Below are 19,309 nucleotides of genomic sequence, written 5' to 3'. Positions count from 1 at the left end.
AACTAATGAAATGTGATCTACAATAAGGAGATCGATATTTACAAATCCTCTTTATTATCTTATCCCTGTTATCAATCGGGTCATTATTCTTATCTCGTTATTATCTCATCAAAGTCGATGTAACTGAAAGTCTTGTCTCGTACATGTTACATTTAGGATTAATTTGTGGCATTGGTTGTGTGTCCTGTACTCCTGTTTGGCAGTGAAAAATATACATGCAATTATACTGAGTTGATAGTATTAGACGCTAAACAGGATGACAATCTGTCGAGCACAAATTAGTAAAGTTTGCAATCTTATTCCCCGCATCGGGATAAAGAAAGTGTTTCTCTTGGCGTTGGCGATTCTGATATTGACCAAGTTGTACGTCTATGGAAGGGAGTGGATGAGAACGGCAGAGCGGAAAAAGTTACAGATTCCTCCTGACAGGCTGAATTGTAAGATTCAAAAAGTGTAAATTATAGCTGTTGTGTGAGACGATGTTTTTGAAATGCTTTATTATCTCGCAGATTTCATGGATAATAAAGATTTCACAAATTTAGAGTACGTCATTAATACGGGAAAATGCAAAATAATGAAATTCAGTCCGTGGGACTCTGTCATTCAGCAATTTCTCAATAAAAACATGAAACCCATCGATTGCTCCAAAAATAATAATAGTAACTCGACTGGTTGGGCTTATCAGGATGGGACGGTGTGTACGCATTTATTTACGATATATTTTTTGCCAGAAGCGAATAATGACTTTGATGTTGCAGAAAATCGTCCTAAATGAGACCGCAGTGACAAATGCAGGGCATTCTCTCTCATCTTTGAACTGTTGTTACAGGGGAATTGTACGTCAGAAACAATTAAGCTATATGTTTGGCTCACGAAATGCAGATAGACAAGTGGAGTACGAGTTTTCAAAATTATTTCACAGATTCGTCATTCATTTCAGTAATTAATTTGACATCTCTAATATTTGTTCTTAGGTACACGTCACCATGCGTCAAAATGGACCTAGTGACCACCCCAGAGTATGAATTTGTCCGAGTGACTTGCAGTTCACCTTGGTTAGTTTACTGGGAGCAGGTTGTGTACAGTGATTCGTTCTTCATTCCAATGTTGGAGACCAAAATTCCTGAAAAAACGAGAGAGTTTTGGCTGCATAAAAGAGACGAGATGCCCCCAAGCGTCGTCTTGATCGGACTTGATGCCCTCTCGAGAATGAACTATTATCGATTTCTTCCTCAAACAAAAGAATTCATGGATAGTCATGGGGCAGTGGAATTGATGGGTTACACAAAAGGTGAGAAAAAAGAGTTTACAAATTTTCTAGTAATCAGAAATATACGTAAATACGTAGTACCTGCACTTTCTTCAAGTTGGCGAAAATACTTTCCCAAACGCTGTCGCCTTTTTATCCGGATTGGACCTTTCTGATCCCGACGTCCCTTACGAATGTATTCGAAATCCATACAAAGTTCCACACGACGACTGCCCCTACATTTGGAAACGATTTCAAGCTGCGAACTATGTGACCGCTCTGGTTGAGGACTACCCCGGATTAATGATTTTTAATCACATGAAGTTGGGATTTGTGAACCAACCCACGGATTTTTATTTTAGACCATTCCTTCTCAGCGTTGATCAGCCGGTAGGTGGTTCAAATAATACAGAAATATATAAAATTTATATGTAATAAATCTAATGTACAAATAAATTATAGGACGTGTCCTGTGTTGGCCGCTTCACCACGGAAGAAACTCTCCTGTCCTACATACGTGGCGTTATGTCGCACTCGTCCAACGTTCCAGTCTTCCTCCACAGTTGGTTCACCACCATAGGTCACGACGATAGTAATAAAGTTCAACTGATGGACCAAACCCTGGCGAATTTCCTCTCCTCTGTCAACCTCTCAAACACCATCCTTGTCATACTAAGCGATCATGGTAATCGGTACAATGCAATGCGAAAAACGCTTCCTGGCTGGTATGAGGATAAACTTCCCATTGTCTCCATCTACCTCCCACCCGGAGCGAAGGCAAAGTTTCCAGAGTGGGAGGACACCCTTAAAACTAATGCTCAACGCCTCTCCTCACCTTACGACTTGTACCAAACTCTGGGCCACATTATCACCTCTTACACCACGGAAGACCAATCTTTGCCTCTATTTTCTAAAGGTCAATCTCTCCTGACACCAATCTCTCCGAATCGGACGTGCAGCGATGCCCGGATTACAGTAAATTTTTGCGCTTGTATCCCACCGAAAAAGGTCGATACTTCCGACCCCAGTATTCACCTTGCTGCTGAAGAGGCAGTGAAATATCTCAACAGCGTGTTACCCAGTCAGTGTGCCAGAGCAGAATTGGACACAGTTATTGCGGGGGCAGTGATGCTAGAAGATAGTGATAACGTCAAAGATAAGGCTAATGGAACTTTTATTATTACATTTTTTACAAATCCGGGCCAGTTTTTGTTTGAGGCGACGGTAGATTTTACAAAAACAATGACAGGACCGAAGGATCATTATTCCTTCGCCGTCACCCCAGATCTCTTGAGAATGAACAAAATTGTGAGGTCGGCTGATTGCGTGGACACCTCTGTTCTAGAACGGTACTGTTATTGCAAATGATTTGTATGCAATTTTTAAACATGGATATTATTGTCATTACATTAAAATTGTATTGTAAGTAAGCTAGTCATTCCATGTGAGAGAGAAAAGTTTATATATATTTTTGATTAATAAAGCGTTTTTCTTATAATTGGGCAAACTTTCAAACATTTTCAACTAATTTATAGCCAATTCATGCATGAATAGTTTTGGTGAGAAGAGTTTGCTTGCTTTTGTGATGAAAAAGGGGGAGGGAAAGAGCAGCTCAAACAACAACAGCAGTCTGTGTGCAGTTGATGAACTCCAGCCATTCTAATTCCAACCAGCCGTCAATTTATCCACTATATTAAACATTCAATTAAGTAAGTTGTTGTCAGTTAATTTAATCCTTTTTACTTTTAATCTGCTTTAATTTAAGTAAGTCTCTAGACTTGAGAATCGAGCAAAGTCAGTCTATACAGGTTTATTCGCTGAATATTATATTTATATACACTCAATTTTTTGTAAGATATTTGAAGTCTTACTAATATTATCTTTATCTTTGTTTGGATTATTTAACTTAGTGTATGATTGAATTATGTAAATACTGATATTGATTAGAAAATAAATAAGTACTTCATTGATTCGTCCTTTTTTTCATTTTCAGGTGAGAAGATGATCTAAATTTTGGTACTGCAAAGTATCGCGCAACGTTATAGGAAGGATGACCATTCATGATATTGGATTTTCTAAAACTCTGGTTGGCAAGAAGACTGAATGAATGGCTTCAATAAAAAGTTCTTTAAGAAAAGATAAAGATTTGCTGCTGCCGAGATAGGAAGGAGCATATAATTTTTGGGATCAAGCTCTTTTAGATAATTAAAATAATGTTGAACAACATAGATGAAGACATTCAGCCGAGGTAAATAATAATATTAATTTATTCATCCGGAATTCGACTGATTTACAAAATAAACCTGGACCGACCGATGTAATTCTGTTGATACAGGGCTGAAAGAGGCAAATCTGCTACGTCAACATTTCCGAGAAATGGAGATGTCGATGTCGAAATTCAGAATGGTTCAAGAGGTTGGGCAAAATACTCGGTGGCTCTTCAAACTTTACTGCCGTTCCGAAAAGAAACGTAAACTTGAACATAAAATTATTAGATTTTGTCTTTGCTCCAATTTAAACGATTTAAATTTATTTGTAGAACAAATAAATACCTTCCTTCCAGCCATGCCGGAATGTTTTCTTTTGTATCATTTAGTTGGCTTACGCCAATCATGTGGAAAAGTTTCCGACAAGGACTGTCTCCCGTCGATTTATGGGAACTTCACGTAATATTGCAAATATATAAATAATACCTTTTAACTTGCAATGTCATAATTGGTTTTATTATGTCATCAGGATGCAGATAAAGCTGAAAAGAATGCAAAACGGTTGAATCGGATTTGGCAAAATGAAAAAGTTCTCGTGGGAGAAGACAAGGCTTCATTTATGAAATGCATCTGGAAGTTCGGAAAGACTAGATTTTATGTTTGTATATTTTTCATGATTGTCAGCATTTGTTTCCAGTTCATGGGACCGGTAATTGGATGAAATTTATAATGAAGAATTGAGAAAGTTTTGTGAGTTATTCGTATATTTTTTTACATTTTGTTTACAGTCGTGGATTTTGAAAGCCGTGTTAACCTACCAGGATGATACTACACAACCTCTCAACATTGGAATTGCATTAGCTGTAGCCGCATTAGTTGCTCAGTTTTTGCGTAACTTAACATACACCGCAGTTTGGGCGATAGGGATTCATACTGGTAAAGTATTTTAGAGGTTCTCTCGTGTAGTTATGTTATATTTATAATACCAATATAATACCAATTGTATTGTATACCAATTGTGCAGGAATGCGCGTGGAGGGAGCCATGCAATACTTGACGTATGATAAAATGCTCCGTTTGAGAAATGGTGGCGATAATATTCTCAGCAAAACCATAACATTTTGCACCAATGACCAAGAGAGAATTTTTGAGTGCGTTTCTGGAGGAGTTTTAGCCGTTGGTGGGTTTACACATAAATACTTGATGATGAATGTGAATCTATATTTGCAAAGTTTGTTGACATTTCATTTGTTTAATGTTATGTTCAGCTGCTCCCGTGATGTTTCTGTTTTGTTTAATCTACTCGTGTATCGTTCTGGGGCCGTGGGCTATACTTGGAAACATTGTGATATTTTTATTTTATCCGCTCATGGGAGCAATTGCTAGACGTACTGCCCTAATTCGAAGGAAAGCTGTGCGATATACTAACAAGCGGGTCGGGTTGATGACGGAAATAATGAATTCAATTCGACTCATCAAAATGTATGGATGGGAAGAGAGTTTTCTGAAGAAAGTTAAAGGTGTGTTTTTAAGGATGTCATAATTTATTTAATTGAGGATTTTCATACCGTATGAAAGAATATGATACGTATCTTAGAATAACCACGATGCATTATTTGTCAATAGAAATTCGAGCTGGTGAAGAATACCAGTTGAGAACGGCAGCATTTTTACAATCGATAACAGCAACAATCACACCAATGATTAATATATTTGCATCAATTGCCGTATTTCTTGCATTCACGTGAGTGTACTAAATACAATTACTTGCATTATGTTGTATCACCTTGGGCTGTTTTAAACCTATAAACGTTTAAATTTTTGCATGTAGTTTGAGTGGAAATAATCTAACTCCGGCTGAGGCATTCACACTATTCTCAGTGTTTTCCGCAATGACCTTTACATTTGGAACGTAAGCAAATTCAGTCGAAGTCAGATTAACTAGTATGTTAGGAAAATCTTACTACCTTTTTTCGAATTTGCAGACTTCCATTTGCATTGCGGGCTATCGGAGAAGCCAGCGTATGTTTTAGAAACTTTCAGGTAATTGTTAAAATTAGTTAAAATTAAGTTTGTTTGTGAACGTTATTTAATACAAAGAATCTGTTTTTTACAGAAATTTCTCGACTTGCCCGAATTTGAAGTTATAACTGAACAAGACGTGGAATGCGCTCATGACGCTGTGATTGCAATTAAGGATGGCAATTTCGCTTGGGAGGTAGAAAAACCATCTGATCCACTACAAGAATCTCAGACCCCAGATGAAAAGAAAAAAGCAAAGAAGTCCAAGAAAATCAAAAATAATTCCAAACCAAGCACTAACGGAAAACCTAATCCAGACGATGAAGAATCTAACCCAGAACAACAAATGTTGCCAGAGAACAAAAAGACAGAAGCTATGTTATTAGAAGATTGTTTAGAGAATATAAATCTCGAGATCAAACGTGGATTTCTACTTGGTGTTAGTGGGACGGGTGAGATAAGCTTATTTCATACCGTTTTATCAGTATGTAAGGTGATTATGAAGGAGTTGTAATTTTGTTTGCAGTTGGGAGCGGAAAAAGTGCATTAATTGCTTCAATTCTGGGAGAAGTAAGCGATTACCCTTTTCGCAAAAGTTTCAATTATTTCAAAAATGGATTTTCTTTGTAGATGGTGAAAACCTCAGGAAAAATGTTAATTCGTGGTAAGTGCATAATTATCGCATCAGTAAAGACAACCATTAATTAGCTCTCCGCGTTAAAAAAATGTGAGAGGTAAAGTACTTTATTTTTACTCAAATAATCTAGGATCCCTCGCAGTTGTTCCTCAGCAAAGTTGGATTTATAGTGACTCGGTACAAGAGAATATTATCTTTGGGTCACCATTGAACAAAGAAAAGTAAAACTAATCCACATTATTTGTTCTTTCTCGTTAGAACTATTAATCCATTAATGATCTTTAATCTCTACAGGTACGATAAAGTCATCGATATTTGTTGTCTCCGAAGTGACATTGCGTCCTTCAGTAATGGTGACTTGACATTGGTTGGTGAAAGGGGTGTCAACCTAAGGTTAATCAGAAACACTTGTCTTTAATACCACCACGTAGTGATCATTTTGCTAATTTGTGCCATTGGTGTACTTATTTAGTGGGGGTCAGAAACAAAGGATAAATCTTGCAAGAAGCGTGTATGCCGACAAATCCATTTACCTTCTCGATGATCCATTATCTGCGGTGGATTCCGTTGTCGCACAAGAAATATTTGAGAAATGTATCAAAACACATTTAAAGGACAAAACTGTGCTCCTTATAACCAACAGTATTCAGGTATGTATTATTTAGCTTTCTAAAATTAACATTTTAAAAGTTAAGCAAAAAATGAATTTCGCTTTTTGATTTCTCAGTTTTTGGAGGAATGCGACGAAATTATTTTCATGAAAGATCGAGAAATTGTCGAACACGGAACGCACGAACAGCTCGTCGTTCAAAAACAGAATTATTACAACATGCTACAGTACCACAACCAAAATCAATCCAAAACAGAAGATACCATTCCATTGATTTCAGAAAACGATGTGAAGAACAGCATTAGCTATGAATCTCCTGCAAAGAAAATTAAGAAATCATCCCATCCCGTAGAAAGCTTTGCGCAAAAAATTATTGAAGACGATTCACTATACAAGTTTGCTGGAATCAAGGCCTATTTACATTACCTCAAGGCTGCTGGAGGATATTCCTTATTTGGAGTACTATTAATATTTTTTCTTATTTTTGGAGCTGGGAAACAGTCGACACAAGTTTGGCTTAGATTTTGGCTGGATGACGGGGATGGTAAAATGGTAAGCAATTTGATTTAATCCATTTAGGGATTTATAGTAAACCATTTACTTTCCACTAATTGCTTATATACAGGCGGAACGATTGGCCAACTTTACCGAAGAATCTAATGTTACATTATCTGAAAGTGATCTCAGAGGGTTCGTCAATGAAAATCCTCGGCTTTGGTTTTACCAAATAATTCTAGTTGCTCTGCTCTTTGCAACTTTACTCGTTGGACTGATCAAGGGCCTGATGTCGTCTCGATTTGTTTTACGGGGAGCGTCTGGTTTACATTCAACAATGCTGCATAAAGTGGTCAACTCACCTATGAGTTTTTTCGATAAAACACCTGTTGGGAAAATTACCAATCGTTTTTCTAAGGATCTTGATGAACGTATGAGTCAAATTGTATTGTTTAAGACATACAATTAGAGGAGTATATAGTTTAAGAAGAATAACTAATGATTTAGTTGACAATGATTGTTGTTTAATTTCAGTGGATGCTAGACTACCTTTCTTTTTCGAATTCGTTATCCAGTCTGTGATATTCGTTCTGTTGTCGCTACTCATTACGTGCGTTATTTATCCAGAGTTTGCTTTCGGGATGATCTTTGTACTAGGTAAAAATTTAATAGCATTTTAGTAAACTATTTATTTAAGCGTTAATTATAATAAACTGACTTTTATTTTAGGGTTAATGATATTTTTCGACATTTGGTTAAACATTGGAGTTCGAGAAACAAGGAAATTAGAAAACGTACTAAAAACCCCAGTAATTCACCATCTGCAGTCATCATTGAACGGTCTCTCAATTATACGTACGTTTCATCGTCAAGACCAATTTCAATCAAGGTGAGCTGGTGTTTTTCTAGCCCATAAAATGTAAATTATACTGACCCACATATTGTTGTGTTGTTTTTTTTGCAGGTTTTCGGGTTACGTTAATAATCATCTAGCTGCCGAATCTGTGTATAGATCTGCAAATCGCTGGTTGGTTTTAAACTCATTTGACAATTAATAAAGTTAAAAAATATTCAATTTTCTATTCAATTATTAAAATTAACTATTGCAATCTAGGTTCACTTTCCGTATGGACGGGATCTGCATGTTCACCATATTTGGGACCATATTAGCTGCAGTAGTGCTGAGAGGAAGAGTTTCTTCTGGTATGGTCGGCCTTGCGTTATCCAACATTTACAGTGTACGCACTCCAATCTAAGTTCAAGCTACTTGACTATGTATTTTTGTTAGAAACTAACAATTGCTTTGTCATTCTCAGGTTTGCATTTTTGTACCTTTCGTGATGCGGATGAAATCAGAACTTCAGGCTCGTTTCCTATCTGTCGAACGAGTTCTAGAATATGCTGAGGAATTGGAAGAGGAGGAACCCGAGTCAAAAATTGTCATAAAACCAAGCAGTGAGTGGCCGATGATTCCTAGCATAAAGTTTGAAAACTGCTCACTCCGATATCAAGCCGATCTCCCGTTTGTTATTGAGAGTGTGTCATTTGATGTACAACCAGCTGAAAAAATTGGGATCGTTGGTCGAACAGGGGCAGGTATTTTATCTATCAATTATACCTATCCTTTAGTTTATATATTTTGGTTCAATAATGTATTTTTCCTGTATCATAGGCAAAACGTCAATTATAGCTGCAATCTGCAGATTATACCCCGTTGACGAAGGTAGAATATTTGTTGGGGATTTGAACATTAATGAAATTTCACTCAAGGACTTGCGTGCGAGTATAGCCGTTATACCTCAAGACCCAGTTTTGTTCCAGGGCACGCTCAGGTTGGCCTCGATATGGAATGATACATAGTTTCTCGCATATTTTAAATAATGATGCCATTTCGTATTCTCAGATACAACTTGGATCCCTTCAATCAACATTCGGACGAACAAATTTGGACGGCACTGGAAAAGTCTCATATAAAAGCGAAGGTGTGTGAAAACTAGATACTTCATTTGCGGACTATCACTATTTATGTTTCAATTATAATATGTTTTACCGATTTAGATTGAAAGAGATGAAAAGAAATTGCTTCAAGCTGTGACAAGTGAAGGTGATAATTTTTCGGTTGGCGAGAAGCAACTTATTTGCTTGGGACGGGCATTACTTCGCAAAAATAAGGTTCGGTAGTAAACTTATTTAATACTTTGGGAAATTAACGACTAAATTTATAACCTAATCAACTTAATTTTACTAGATTTTACTGCTGGACGAAGCAACCGCATCGCTAGACATTGAGACTGATTTTTTAATTCAAAACACAATACGAGAAGCCTTTAAGGCATGCACTGTAATCACGGTAGCTCATCGCCTCAACACGATCGCTTTTTACGACAGAATTCTTGTAATGGATAAGGGGAAGGTACCTGTTTAAGACATTCTTAAATTAAAATTGGCTAATAAATATCCACTAACTGATTTGTGCAGATGATTGAATTGGATACTCCTCAAAATTTGATGGCTAATGAAGAGTCTCGATTTCACAGGATGATGATTGCATCTGGGATCTCGAGCTTGGACCAATTAAGAGCGTATCGTGTTTCGTCTGGAGAATCATCAGATTCCAATGATTCTCCGACTTAACGTATCTACTAAACTCTGGTTTTATTTTGGCTTTATAAGTGTTCAACAGTATAATTTAATATATACCGATATATATAATGCATATGTTCAAAAATTGTAACTAAATCCGGTCTCAACCACCTTAAAACTCATGATCGCATTTTATCTGGTCTTTCCCGTCCTTACATGTCTTACACTTGTGGGCGTAGCTGTAGTTATCAATGTTTGTGGTATTAATGATATTTATTTGTCTGTCCAGCTAAAGAAAATTGAGACCAAAGAGGAACCGTTTGACGATATTTTGTAGTACTTACCATATACTTATAAATAACTGGCAACTTAACCAAATAACTAATGGTTAATTAATTAACGTCTTACATATATATTCACGTAAGATTTATTAATTTATTGAATGTTTATAGTTTATACAAATTGTTACTGGAAAAATGAAAGGAGAATACAACATGCGCTTTTTACATACATGATCGCAAGTCCATGATTTGATGTTTTTTGCTGAGATAACTTGAGAAGCATATATCAGACCAAACCCCACCTTTTAAAGGCTTTAAAGTTAAATCGTCACAAGTGAAATAGTAATTCACAAGCTACACTCAAGTATCTATCCTGAAATGAATTATGATATGACCACCATCTTCCCAATTATGGGAGATTGAGAGATAGTGTTCACATTGAATTTAAAGTCAGCACGTGCTATTCAAAACGAGATCCGATTCTTCAAAGGTTTTACTCATTCGTGAAAATATTTCCGCACTTGTAGGATGAATATTGATCATCGAGTCCATGTCCACCTTTCTCGCTTTCAGTTTCAAAGCCAAAACGTATCCTTGCATGACATCGCCAGCATTCGGACCCAAATAGTGCAAACCCACGATACGTTCATCCTCCGACTTTAGCGTGATCATTTTTGCATAGCAGACCGTTTTATATCTGAAGAAGCAATAATTAATAAAGTGTTTTGTTTTTGTAAAACAATTCTGATTTTAGCCATACCTGTTTCCTAGCTGATACTGCAACGGGATTGACCTAGAGTGATACACGTCAATATTCGTCTCTCCATGCTCAATCACTGCATCTTCTTCCGAAAGTCCGACGCAGGCGTAGGAGTGAGGATACGTGAGAAGGAACCTGGGCAGAACTTGGTCATACTCCATCGAGTCAATGTGACCGTGGTACAACCGCTTACTCAAGTTCAGCCCGGCCTGGTACGCCACTCCGTTAAAGTTGATAAGCGTGGATGGAGTTGAGAGGCGTTGGGAAGCACAGTCTCCAAGCGCAAAGACGTCCTCAGTAGTTGTCATATCTTGGCTATCTACCCAGATTTTGTGGGTGTCGTCTTCAATGAGCACCTCTGCAGATACATATGCATTTGGTAAATCTAGTATGTAGGGTACTGGATATAGACAAATTATAGAAGGGCACTTATTGCAGAGTGTACTTATGTGATTACACACCAGCATTTTTTAAATTGAGCAAACGCGTCGCAGGTTTTCTGCCAATTGCGAGAATGATCGTGTCGAAATCCTTGTTGGATCTTTCTCCAGTTTGGACATGTTTTGCACACAGTGTTAGTTTTTTCTTTAAGTGAGAACCGGAACGTTCTTCACAAAGTATTTCTACCGGAGTCCAACCAATCATAATTTTGACGCCACGACTATGCAACGTTTCTAAGATAAGGGTCGTCATCCTCCGGTCGAAACCTTTCAGTACTGGAGATCTTGACATGATTGTTACTTCGAGTTTGAGACCGCACAGTAATCCGGCGATTTCGATGGCGTCTTCTCCTCCACCGATGATAAGGACTCGCCCCGGATGGTGGCGCACGGAGAATATGTCGTCCACTGTGATACAGTTCCCTTGAGCGCCGGGAATGTCCAGCTGCCGATAAGTTGACCCGATAGCGATGACGATTTTCTGGACATGAAAAAATAGTTTAATTATTTAAAAAGTAATGCATACACTATTTTTTGGCGTTTTACCTCTCCAGTGATAAATTCTGTCGTTTTGTCTTCGTGGGTCAACTTGATCGTATGAGGACCGTCAAACTCATAGCTCGAGTTGTAGTACTGTACCCACTTGTAATGTTCGAGACCGAACTGCCGCTCAAAATTTAAGGTGCGAATATAACTCTGAATATTGTCGACAAGAGTTGACCAGTCATTCGTGAAGAGAGATTTATCCGCTTGTTCTTCCAAATTTGGCGATACTCCTGCTTCTTGTGCAGCGAACCATCCAAAAGGTAGTGAAGTCCGTTGGTCAACCGTGTCACCGACGACACCGGCATAGTTCATCAACGTCTTTGGAACACATCCAACGTTGACACAGCTCGGAGCGAAAAAGCTACTATTTGGGGCAGAATTATTTGGTGAAGAATCGCAGATTGCTACTTTCTTCCCAATTTTGGCAGCCTCTTTAGCCACACTATTTCCCCCTGCGCCATTCCCCAGGACGATGAGGTCAAAGTCGTATTCTCCAGAAACAGGGGTCATAATTTCCGTGGTGGTGGTTAGCATGTAATTTCTCTGGAGGAGACATATCTCAGAGTTGTCAACTGATTTACAGTCGGCATTCTCAGCAATCTGCAAATCGTGATAGATGTGTAATTATCACACAATTGCTTTATTTACGTTCAACTCTCACCTTGTTCTCAAAGTATTCCACAGTTTCCTGAATACACGGAGCGATGTTGATTGAATCAAAAAGTATGCGAAAGAAATTTCGTATTTTGACCGAATTTTGTAACTGTCTCTCCCAATCTTCCGAAAGAATTCCGATTTCTTCTAGATTGATGCTTGCTTTTTCACAAAGACTGAGAAATTCTGCAAAATCTAGTGCTCCGTCCCGATTTTGGTCGCCCTCTCGTATGATTTGTCTCGCCTCTTGCTTCGATATCACGTAGTCGTGATGGTCCAAAAAGAACATCAGCTCGGTATCATTAAGCAGTCCATCTTGGGCAATGTTAGCACTGCGAAATTAATTAATCAATTGAAATCATGTCATAAAATAGTTTTAATATATTTTAATAAAGGGTTTACATCCTGAACAACTTTTCGAAAAAGTTTAGCTCAAGTTGGTGAAAGACTTTGGAATATTTTTGTTTTGCATTTTCAATCCCGGAATTTACAAGTGCCGTTTGAAGAGCTTTTAATTTATAGGACGAATCCGTATCAGTCGACTTATCAATTTGCGGCGGTGACGGTGGTGGAGATTCGAGCCATCCTGCTACTTCTTGAGGTTCGACGCATTCTTTTTCCGCATGACGATTCGTAACCTCCAAGTTGACTCCTTCTCCAGACGCATCTCCTTCAACGATTGGTTTTGACTCTTCGACCAATTCATCCTCCATTATTCATAAGGACGAATTTTACTAAACTAATTTGCAGATTGACTGCAGAATGAGAAACCGGAAATACTTTTCGAAAATTCTGCAAACTAAAGAAAATTGCGAAACCAAGCAACATTGCTGAATGCAAGGGAAAATTATCAAACAAACGTTATCGAGGCCCTCCCCGCCAACATTTTCGACGCTAACCTCGCCAACGTTCTCGACGCTAACCTCGCCTTTCTCTACCGATATGCCATCTTTCGAAACGCGGTGGACGATGGTGGTGTCTATCTCTGCTCAATGATTAAGATGAGCATCATCCCAAACAGAATTTTATCACAAAAAATGACCACAATGCAAACGCTTGCCACTTCTCCTCCCCCTCCAGAACCAATCAACCAAGAGGTCGAAGAAACTGATCACTGCCCAATCTCTACATGCCCTGGAGCAAGTTATGTTGAGGGAGATGACTGGATACTCTGCGACCAATGCACAAAATGGTATCATTTGAAATGTGTCGCACTTTCCGACGTTCCAGAGGAAGACTGGCTTTGTCCAAGTTGTGTCACCTTTCTCACGCCTACACAATCATCCACTTTACTTTCTCCTGGTCATCATAATCTTACTCTTTCATCTGGTGGAAATAAGAAAGCAGCAGCAAAGCGGTGGATACAGGAGTCTCTCGTTGCTGTCGACCCAACGGCTCATACGGAAATCTACATTAAAAAGACAGACATTTTTTCCCGTTATTCCACATTCCTCTGTCAGTCTACAGATCCTGGAGTCACCAAAGCCACGCTCGGAAAATATATTCAAATGGCATTCCCAAACACCAAAAGTCGGCGCCTGGGCTCAAGAGGGAATTCCCACAATGTATATGAAGGTATCAAATGGGCAGACACGCCGCCACCAGATCCCCATCAACAAGGTCAAAAGGATTTGGGTGAAATTCTTTCCGGTTTGAAGATGTCGACACCCACCCTGCGCAGAGTACCACGAGGTGCCAGGATGGCCGTCGCTCATTGCCTCACCAAAATTCTCAAAGATGTTGTCGAGTCAGGTGATGAACAAAGTTGGAGAAAGCTGCTACTATTCACATATGCCGCACTTCCCATCCCACAGAGAGCTGACAGGGTCAAGAACTTGACCACTTGGGTGAAGACTCGTACTGCTGCATGGGACGCTAATTTTTTCATCCCAGAACCACATCCACCTCGCCCATCATCCACTAAATCGTCTCATGATGAAACTTCGAAGAAAGTAGAGGCCAAACTTGCTGATGGAGATATTCGTGGAGCAATTCGCCTTGCCTGCTCTGATGACACATTTGCCCCTAAAGATGATACAACTCTCTCTGCTCTCCTCGAGAAACATCCACCTCACCCACAACCTACCAATTTTCCTCCACCACCAGCGAATCCTTCCGTCGCACCAGTTCTTGACCCGGAGGTGTTTAAGGCTATCTCAACTTTCCCCCCAGGATCGGCTGGTGGGCTTGATGGTATGCGGCCTCAAATTTTGAAGGACCTACTGGGATGCAACCAAGGTGAGAGCGGTGTCAACCTTGCAGATGCCTTCTGTGCATTCCTCAACTTGACCCTTAACGGCGGAATCCCAGAAAATATATGTCCTTTATTCTACGGGGCGTCGCTCACGGCTTTGAAAAAGAAATCCGGAGGAATTAGACCAATCGCCGTGGGAAACACGTGGCGCCGCCTCGCTGCAAAGGTCGTCGTGGCCCGAATCACCCCGCAATTAATTGACCACTTTTCTCCACATCAGTTGGGAGTTGGCGTAAAAGGTGGTGCAGAAATCGGCGCCCACACAGCTCGAGTCTACTACAATCACCCTCACTCACTTTAGGAACGCTTTCAGCGAAATACGCAGGGACAATCTTCTACACACCGTCCGAGACCACTTTCCTTCAATCTATGCCTTTGTCTCGCAATGTTACACCAACCCTTCGTCACTTTTCTACGGGACAGTACCCCTCCCTTCGCTACTAGGCTGCCATCAGGGCGACCCTTTGGGCCCGGCCCTCTTCTCCTTGGTGATCCACCCCATCGTTGAATCATTGGACACGGAACTGAACATGTGGTACCTAGATGATGGCACTGTAGCTGATATCCCAGAGAAAGTGTTAGCAGCTCTAGAGACAATTTCCAAAATGGGTGAACAAGTTGGTCTCCACCTCAATCGTGATAAGTGCGAAGTGGGTATTCTGGGAGCAGATCGAGACACCGCCATCGACATTCTCCGTCAATTTCAACTCCAGGCTCCTGGGATACAAGTAATGTCCCCCGAAAATGCGATGCTTCTGGGTGCCCCTCTCACGAACGAGGCTATGGAGATCGTCTTGGCCACAAAAGCGGAGCAGTTGGCTACTTTCTCCCGCCGACTCAGTAACCTTTCCAGCCATTCAGCCTTTTTCCTCCTCCGAGCATCAATCTCTATTCCACGCCTTATATATTTTCTCCGTTGTGCCCCAACGTGGAGAAAGTTGGACGCTCTTACCCACTACGATGCTGCTCTCAAGGACGGGCTGGAGGCGATCCTGAATTGTTCTCTTTCGGATGCTGCCTGGATACAGTCATCCTTACCTGTGAAGGAAGGCGGATTGGGGGTTAGACATGCTTTGGATGTGGCGATACCGTGTTTTCTTGGGTCCGTCCACAGCGCTTTGCCCCATGTAGAACGTCTCCTTCCAGTTTATCTACATAACACTGACATCGCCATGCAAGAGGGAGAGCAGAAATGGTCCGCCTTTGGACCCACGGAACTACCCCCCGAAACTGTCAGAGGAGTCCAGGGCGCATGGGAGCGTCCAATTCTGGACGTCACTGTGTCCCAACTTTTGCTTGACGCTTCAACTCCAGAAGACACTGCCCGCTATAGAGCACTACGCGACAAATTTGCCGGGGCCTGGCTCAACTCTGTTCCGTCCCCCCAACTTGGTACCCTTTTTTCAAATGAGGCTTTTCGCGTCGCAATCTCCCTTCGTTTGGGTTGCGACATCTGTCAACCCCACACCTGCCCTTGTGGAATTCAGGTCAACTCGCGAGGCTATCATGGTCTCTCCTGCAGGCGAAGTGCTGGGCGGTGGTCACGCCATGCTGCCGCTAATGATCGCGAGAGCTTTGCGTTCCGCCGAAGTCCCCTGCATTTTAGAGCCGGCCGGATGCTCCCACCAAGACGGAAAGCATCCCGACGGTTTGACCCTCGTCCCCTGGGCAAGAGGAAAATCTCTGGTTTGGGATTTTACCTGTGTGGATACCTACGCCCCTAGTCATCTCCCCAACACAATCCGGCACCAAGGCGCTGCTGCTACCAAAGCAGAAGACAAAAAGAGACGATATTACGCTTTTCTCGAGGACCGCTTCATTTTTATGCCCGTTGCAATTGAGACGACAGGTATATGGGGGCAAGAGGGATTATCTTTTATTAAAGACATTGGTCAACGGATCGCTGCCACGACTGGAGAACCACGCTCCACAATCTTTCTCCTCTAGCGATTAAGCATTGCAGTTCAACGTGGGAATATAGCTTCAATCCTGGGGACCCTCCCACCAGGAAAAAAATTCAACGAAATCTATTATATTTAAAACTTTTTCATTTTTAATGACATTGTTAACAAATTTGCATGTCTTGATAAATGTAACCATTTTTGACACTTTATTTCAAGTTCGAAATAAAGAAAATAACTTTAGGGAAAATTGCATTACGATTTATTGAGCTTGGTGATAAGTTGTCAAATAACTCTACCCTGCTCTTGAACATTGGACTTACCTCTCGCCATTAGAGGAATCATTGTGTTAGCGTTTCAGATTTTCCATCATGAGCAAAACGATGAAAATTAAGATAAATTTGCTTATCATTCTTGCCTCGCTAATTTGGAGGACTGTCGAAGGAACTAAATACGGTTACAACCTGAAGGACCTAGAATTACCGGACGGCACAATTATCAACCCATTCCAACCACCTCAGCCTTCCGACCCTGACCTCGATGCTTTAGCATCAAAATGTTACGAGTTATCCTACATTCCCATGAATGACAAAACCCCTCTCGTTGATAGGCAGCCGAACGTGTTTCATATCTCCTTACTCAAAAGCACGACGGACGAATGCACCAAAATAAACATGGTCAGACTTCAATTTGCCGTTTTGGCAGGGAAGACGGACCTGGCTGAGGATCGTTTCCCCATCGGCAGCTATGATTATGACGACGCAAAAAAACTTAGTCGCCACGTCGAAAATCTTAATGACACGGTTTTACAACAAAAGGCTTGCCCTGGGACTACGCTTCCCCCAAAGATAAAGCATCACACATTTCCACGCAATGTGCATGCAATCACCCCTTCGGTTGCTAAAACTCCGAACAACATCTACCATTGGGTATTTACCTCTCGTAATTCATGTCGTTTTTACTGTATGAAACTTAACGTGTTGTGCTGCGCAGGTCGGACCAACTGAAGTCTTGAAGAGGGATAATGAAGCGATTATAGTGTTTGATACACATCTTACGTCGATAGACCAGGATCTGCCAGACCGAGACCAAGACACATTTACGAAACAAGCTGTAATCTGTTTTTACTTTGAGTACCAGCCGAACGAAACTAGGATCGCTCATATGCTCCCTTATGCAGGGGATACTCTAAATCTGGATTTTGTGTATAAATAAAATAAAAATCTTGGACTTTTTGTCTGGATTTCGACGCATGTTTTTTTTCTAGGGCGGAACTGAAAGTGAGAGTTAACGGCGTAACGGAGGACAGATGGACAAGTGTGTCGAAACTGAATTGGATGGAGTGGGCATATGACGAGCAGGACAATTGCAAACGAATCAAAAAAGTGAACAAAAATGCCAATAACGAATACGACCCCCAAGCTCGACCAACATATTTTACTGACATGTGCCGTTGTACGAAGCAAAAATACGCACTTGCATCCGGCTACCCACCCATGTTGGCAAAACCTCTGCTGCCAATTCGCAACTTTTCAAGTTCCAGTTATGGCCACGACCTTATCAAAGATTGTTTCGAATTAAAAATCTATTCTTTCGAACCTCCTGATGTAATATGGGTGAGGTTGTGGGTTAAAGAAAAGAATTGTAAAGGTTCTCAGCACGTGGGTGATGTCGACTATAAGCTGCAGCCCGTTTTTGGAAATTGTGGGTCCATCATGGCATTGAATTCATTAGGTCTCCCTTTCGGAATTTGGTATCCAGATCGTCCAAAACATTGTCCTGTTACAGGTCACTGCCTTGACGATAATGATGCCAGAGTAATACATGACACGACTTTTGGAGCAGAGACATGTTCGAAACCACCAACTTATGGTAGAGATGATCCGGTAACTCGTTGTATTATTTTCTTTGATTCGCAGTTAAGGCCTATTAATTTCTTTAATCTAGGAGCCTAACATAAGAAGTAGTGACCACAATTCGTGGAATCTTGGATATACCGCAGTAGCGGGATGTCGCGCAGGCAATGCAACCTGCGACGGAGCGTCCTGGATACTGAAATTTCGACCAATTTATCTTCAATCGGAATTTATTCAAGAATTTCAATTCATGTAAATTATATGTAAATAGATATGTATCCAACTATCCCTCTCTAGCGTTGCAAATTTTTAATTCTTACAGTGCTGAATTGGAGATTATCAAAATGATAGGAAAAAGTGTCAAGGCTTCATCAAGGAGTCACCCATTTGCCTGGTTTTATCCGGAAGTTGTCGTTATACGGTCACCCATCTATGAGATGAAGATTGATGTCAATTCTTCTAAAATCATCCAACCCCCAACTCCAAAACTGCAAAGCAATGATATCAAAATTCACGTAATGTATTCACCTTATAACAATGCGGACGATTGTAGAAGCGCAAAACCCGTATCTCCCGATTTTCATCTCTGTCGACACTTTCACAAAGAAAAACCACAACCAAAACGCATCATTTCTTGGACCTCGAGTATCGCCAAATACAAAGAATGTTTTACCTTGGAAGCTTTTCCTGGCCCAAAAGCGAACTCTCTTCACGTCAAATTTCGACAATATTTTCCAGACTCGGATGGATTTGATGAAAAAGTGTGCGGCAAAATGTTCGGGGCGGAAATTGGATTTGAGGCCGTGAATGAACT

At 40.4% G+C, this 19,309-nt stretch overlaps 4 protein-coding genes across 4 annotated transcripts; 2 read left to right on the top strand and 2 right to left on the bottom strand.

Annotated features, from left to right (window-relative positions):
- Nucleotides 1-148: 148 nt before the first annotated feature.
- Nucleotides 149-2,747, top strand: LOC110849051. Its single transcript, XM_035850826.1, has 6 exons — nt 149-437; nt 510-694; nt 759-895; nt 975-1,291; nt 1,368-1,639; nt 1,712-2,747. Exons 1-6 carry the CDS (start codon nt 257-259, stop codon nt 2,615-2,617), a joined length of 1,998 nt encoding a protein of 665 aa, XP_035706719.1. The 5' UTR covers nt 149-256; the 3' UTR covers nt 2,618-2,747.
- Nucleotides 2,748-2,849: 102 nt separating this feature from the next.
- Nucleotides 2,850-10,315, top strand: LOC110848790 (multidrug resistance-associated protein 5). Its single transcript, XM_022096110.2, has 29 exons — nt 2,850-2,958; nt 3,243-3,497; nt 3,585-3,719; nt 3,789-3,915; nt 3,986-4,165; nt 4,245-4,392; nt 4,481-4,636; nt 4,725-4,976; nt 5,083-5,200; nt 5,288-5,368; nt 5,442-5,499; nt 5,573-5,930; nt 6,005-6,048; nt 6,109-6,142; nt 6,246-6,336; nt 6,410-6,508; nt 6,588-6,765; nt 6,843-7,277; nt 7,351-7,651; nt 7,755-7,877; nt 7,950-8,109; nt 8,185-8,247; nt 8,335-8,458; nt 8,537-8,816; nt 8,893-9,052; nt 9,124-9,202; nt 9,279-9,392; nt 9,469-9,633; nt 9,699-10,315. The coding sequence occupies exons 2-29, from the start codon at nt 3,463-3,465 to the stop codon at nt 9,852-9,854; spliced, it is 4,254 nt and encodes a 1,417-aa protein (XP_021951802.1). The 5' UTR covers nt 2,850-2,958; nt 3,243-3,462; the 3' UTR covers nt 9,855-10,315.
- Nucleotides 9,994-11,492, bottom strand: LOC118435292 (thioredoxin reductase 1, cytoplasmic-like). The gene is made up of 3 exons (XM_035851090.1): nt 11,306-11,492; nt 10,845-11,202; nt 9,994-10,781 (listed from the first exon to the last, which is right to left on the bottom strand). The coding sequence occupies exons 1-3, from the start codon at nt 11,487-11,489 to the stop codon at nt 10,535-10,537; spliced, it is 789 nt and encodes a 262-aa protein (XP_035706983.1). The 5' UTR covers nt 11,490-11,492; the 3' UTR covers nt 9,994-10,534.
- Nucleotides 11,493-11,505: 13 nt separating this feature from the next.
- LOC110849050 lies at nt 11,506-13,197 on the bottom strand. The gene is made up of 6 exons (XM_035851382.1): nt 12,887-13,197; nt 12,582-12,816; nt 12,492-12,518; nt 11,831-12,430; nt 11,586-11,765; nt 11,506-11,538 (listed from the first exon to the last, which is right to left on the bottom strand). Exons 1-6 carry the CDS (start codon nt 13,195-13,197, stop codon nt 11,506-11,508), a joined length of 1,386 nt encoding a protein of 461 aa, XP_035707275.1.
- Nucleotides 13,198-19,309: the final 6,112 nt, after the last annotated feature.

This window comes from Folsomia candida, unplaced genomic scaffold (genome assembly GCF_002217175.1).
Source record: "Folsomia candida strain VU population unplaced genomic scaffold, ASM221717v1 Fcan01_Sc004, whole genome shotgun sequence".
In the NCBI taxonomy this organism is placed as follows: domain Eukaryota; kingdom Metazoa; phylum Arthropoda; class Collembola; order Entomobryomorpha; family Isotomidae; genus Folsomia; species Folsomia candida.
The sequence above is the reverse complement of the archived record's forward strand: the minus strand, read 5'-3'. Positions and strand labels throughout refer to the sequence as shown.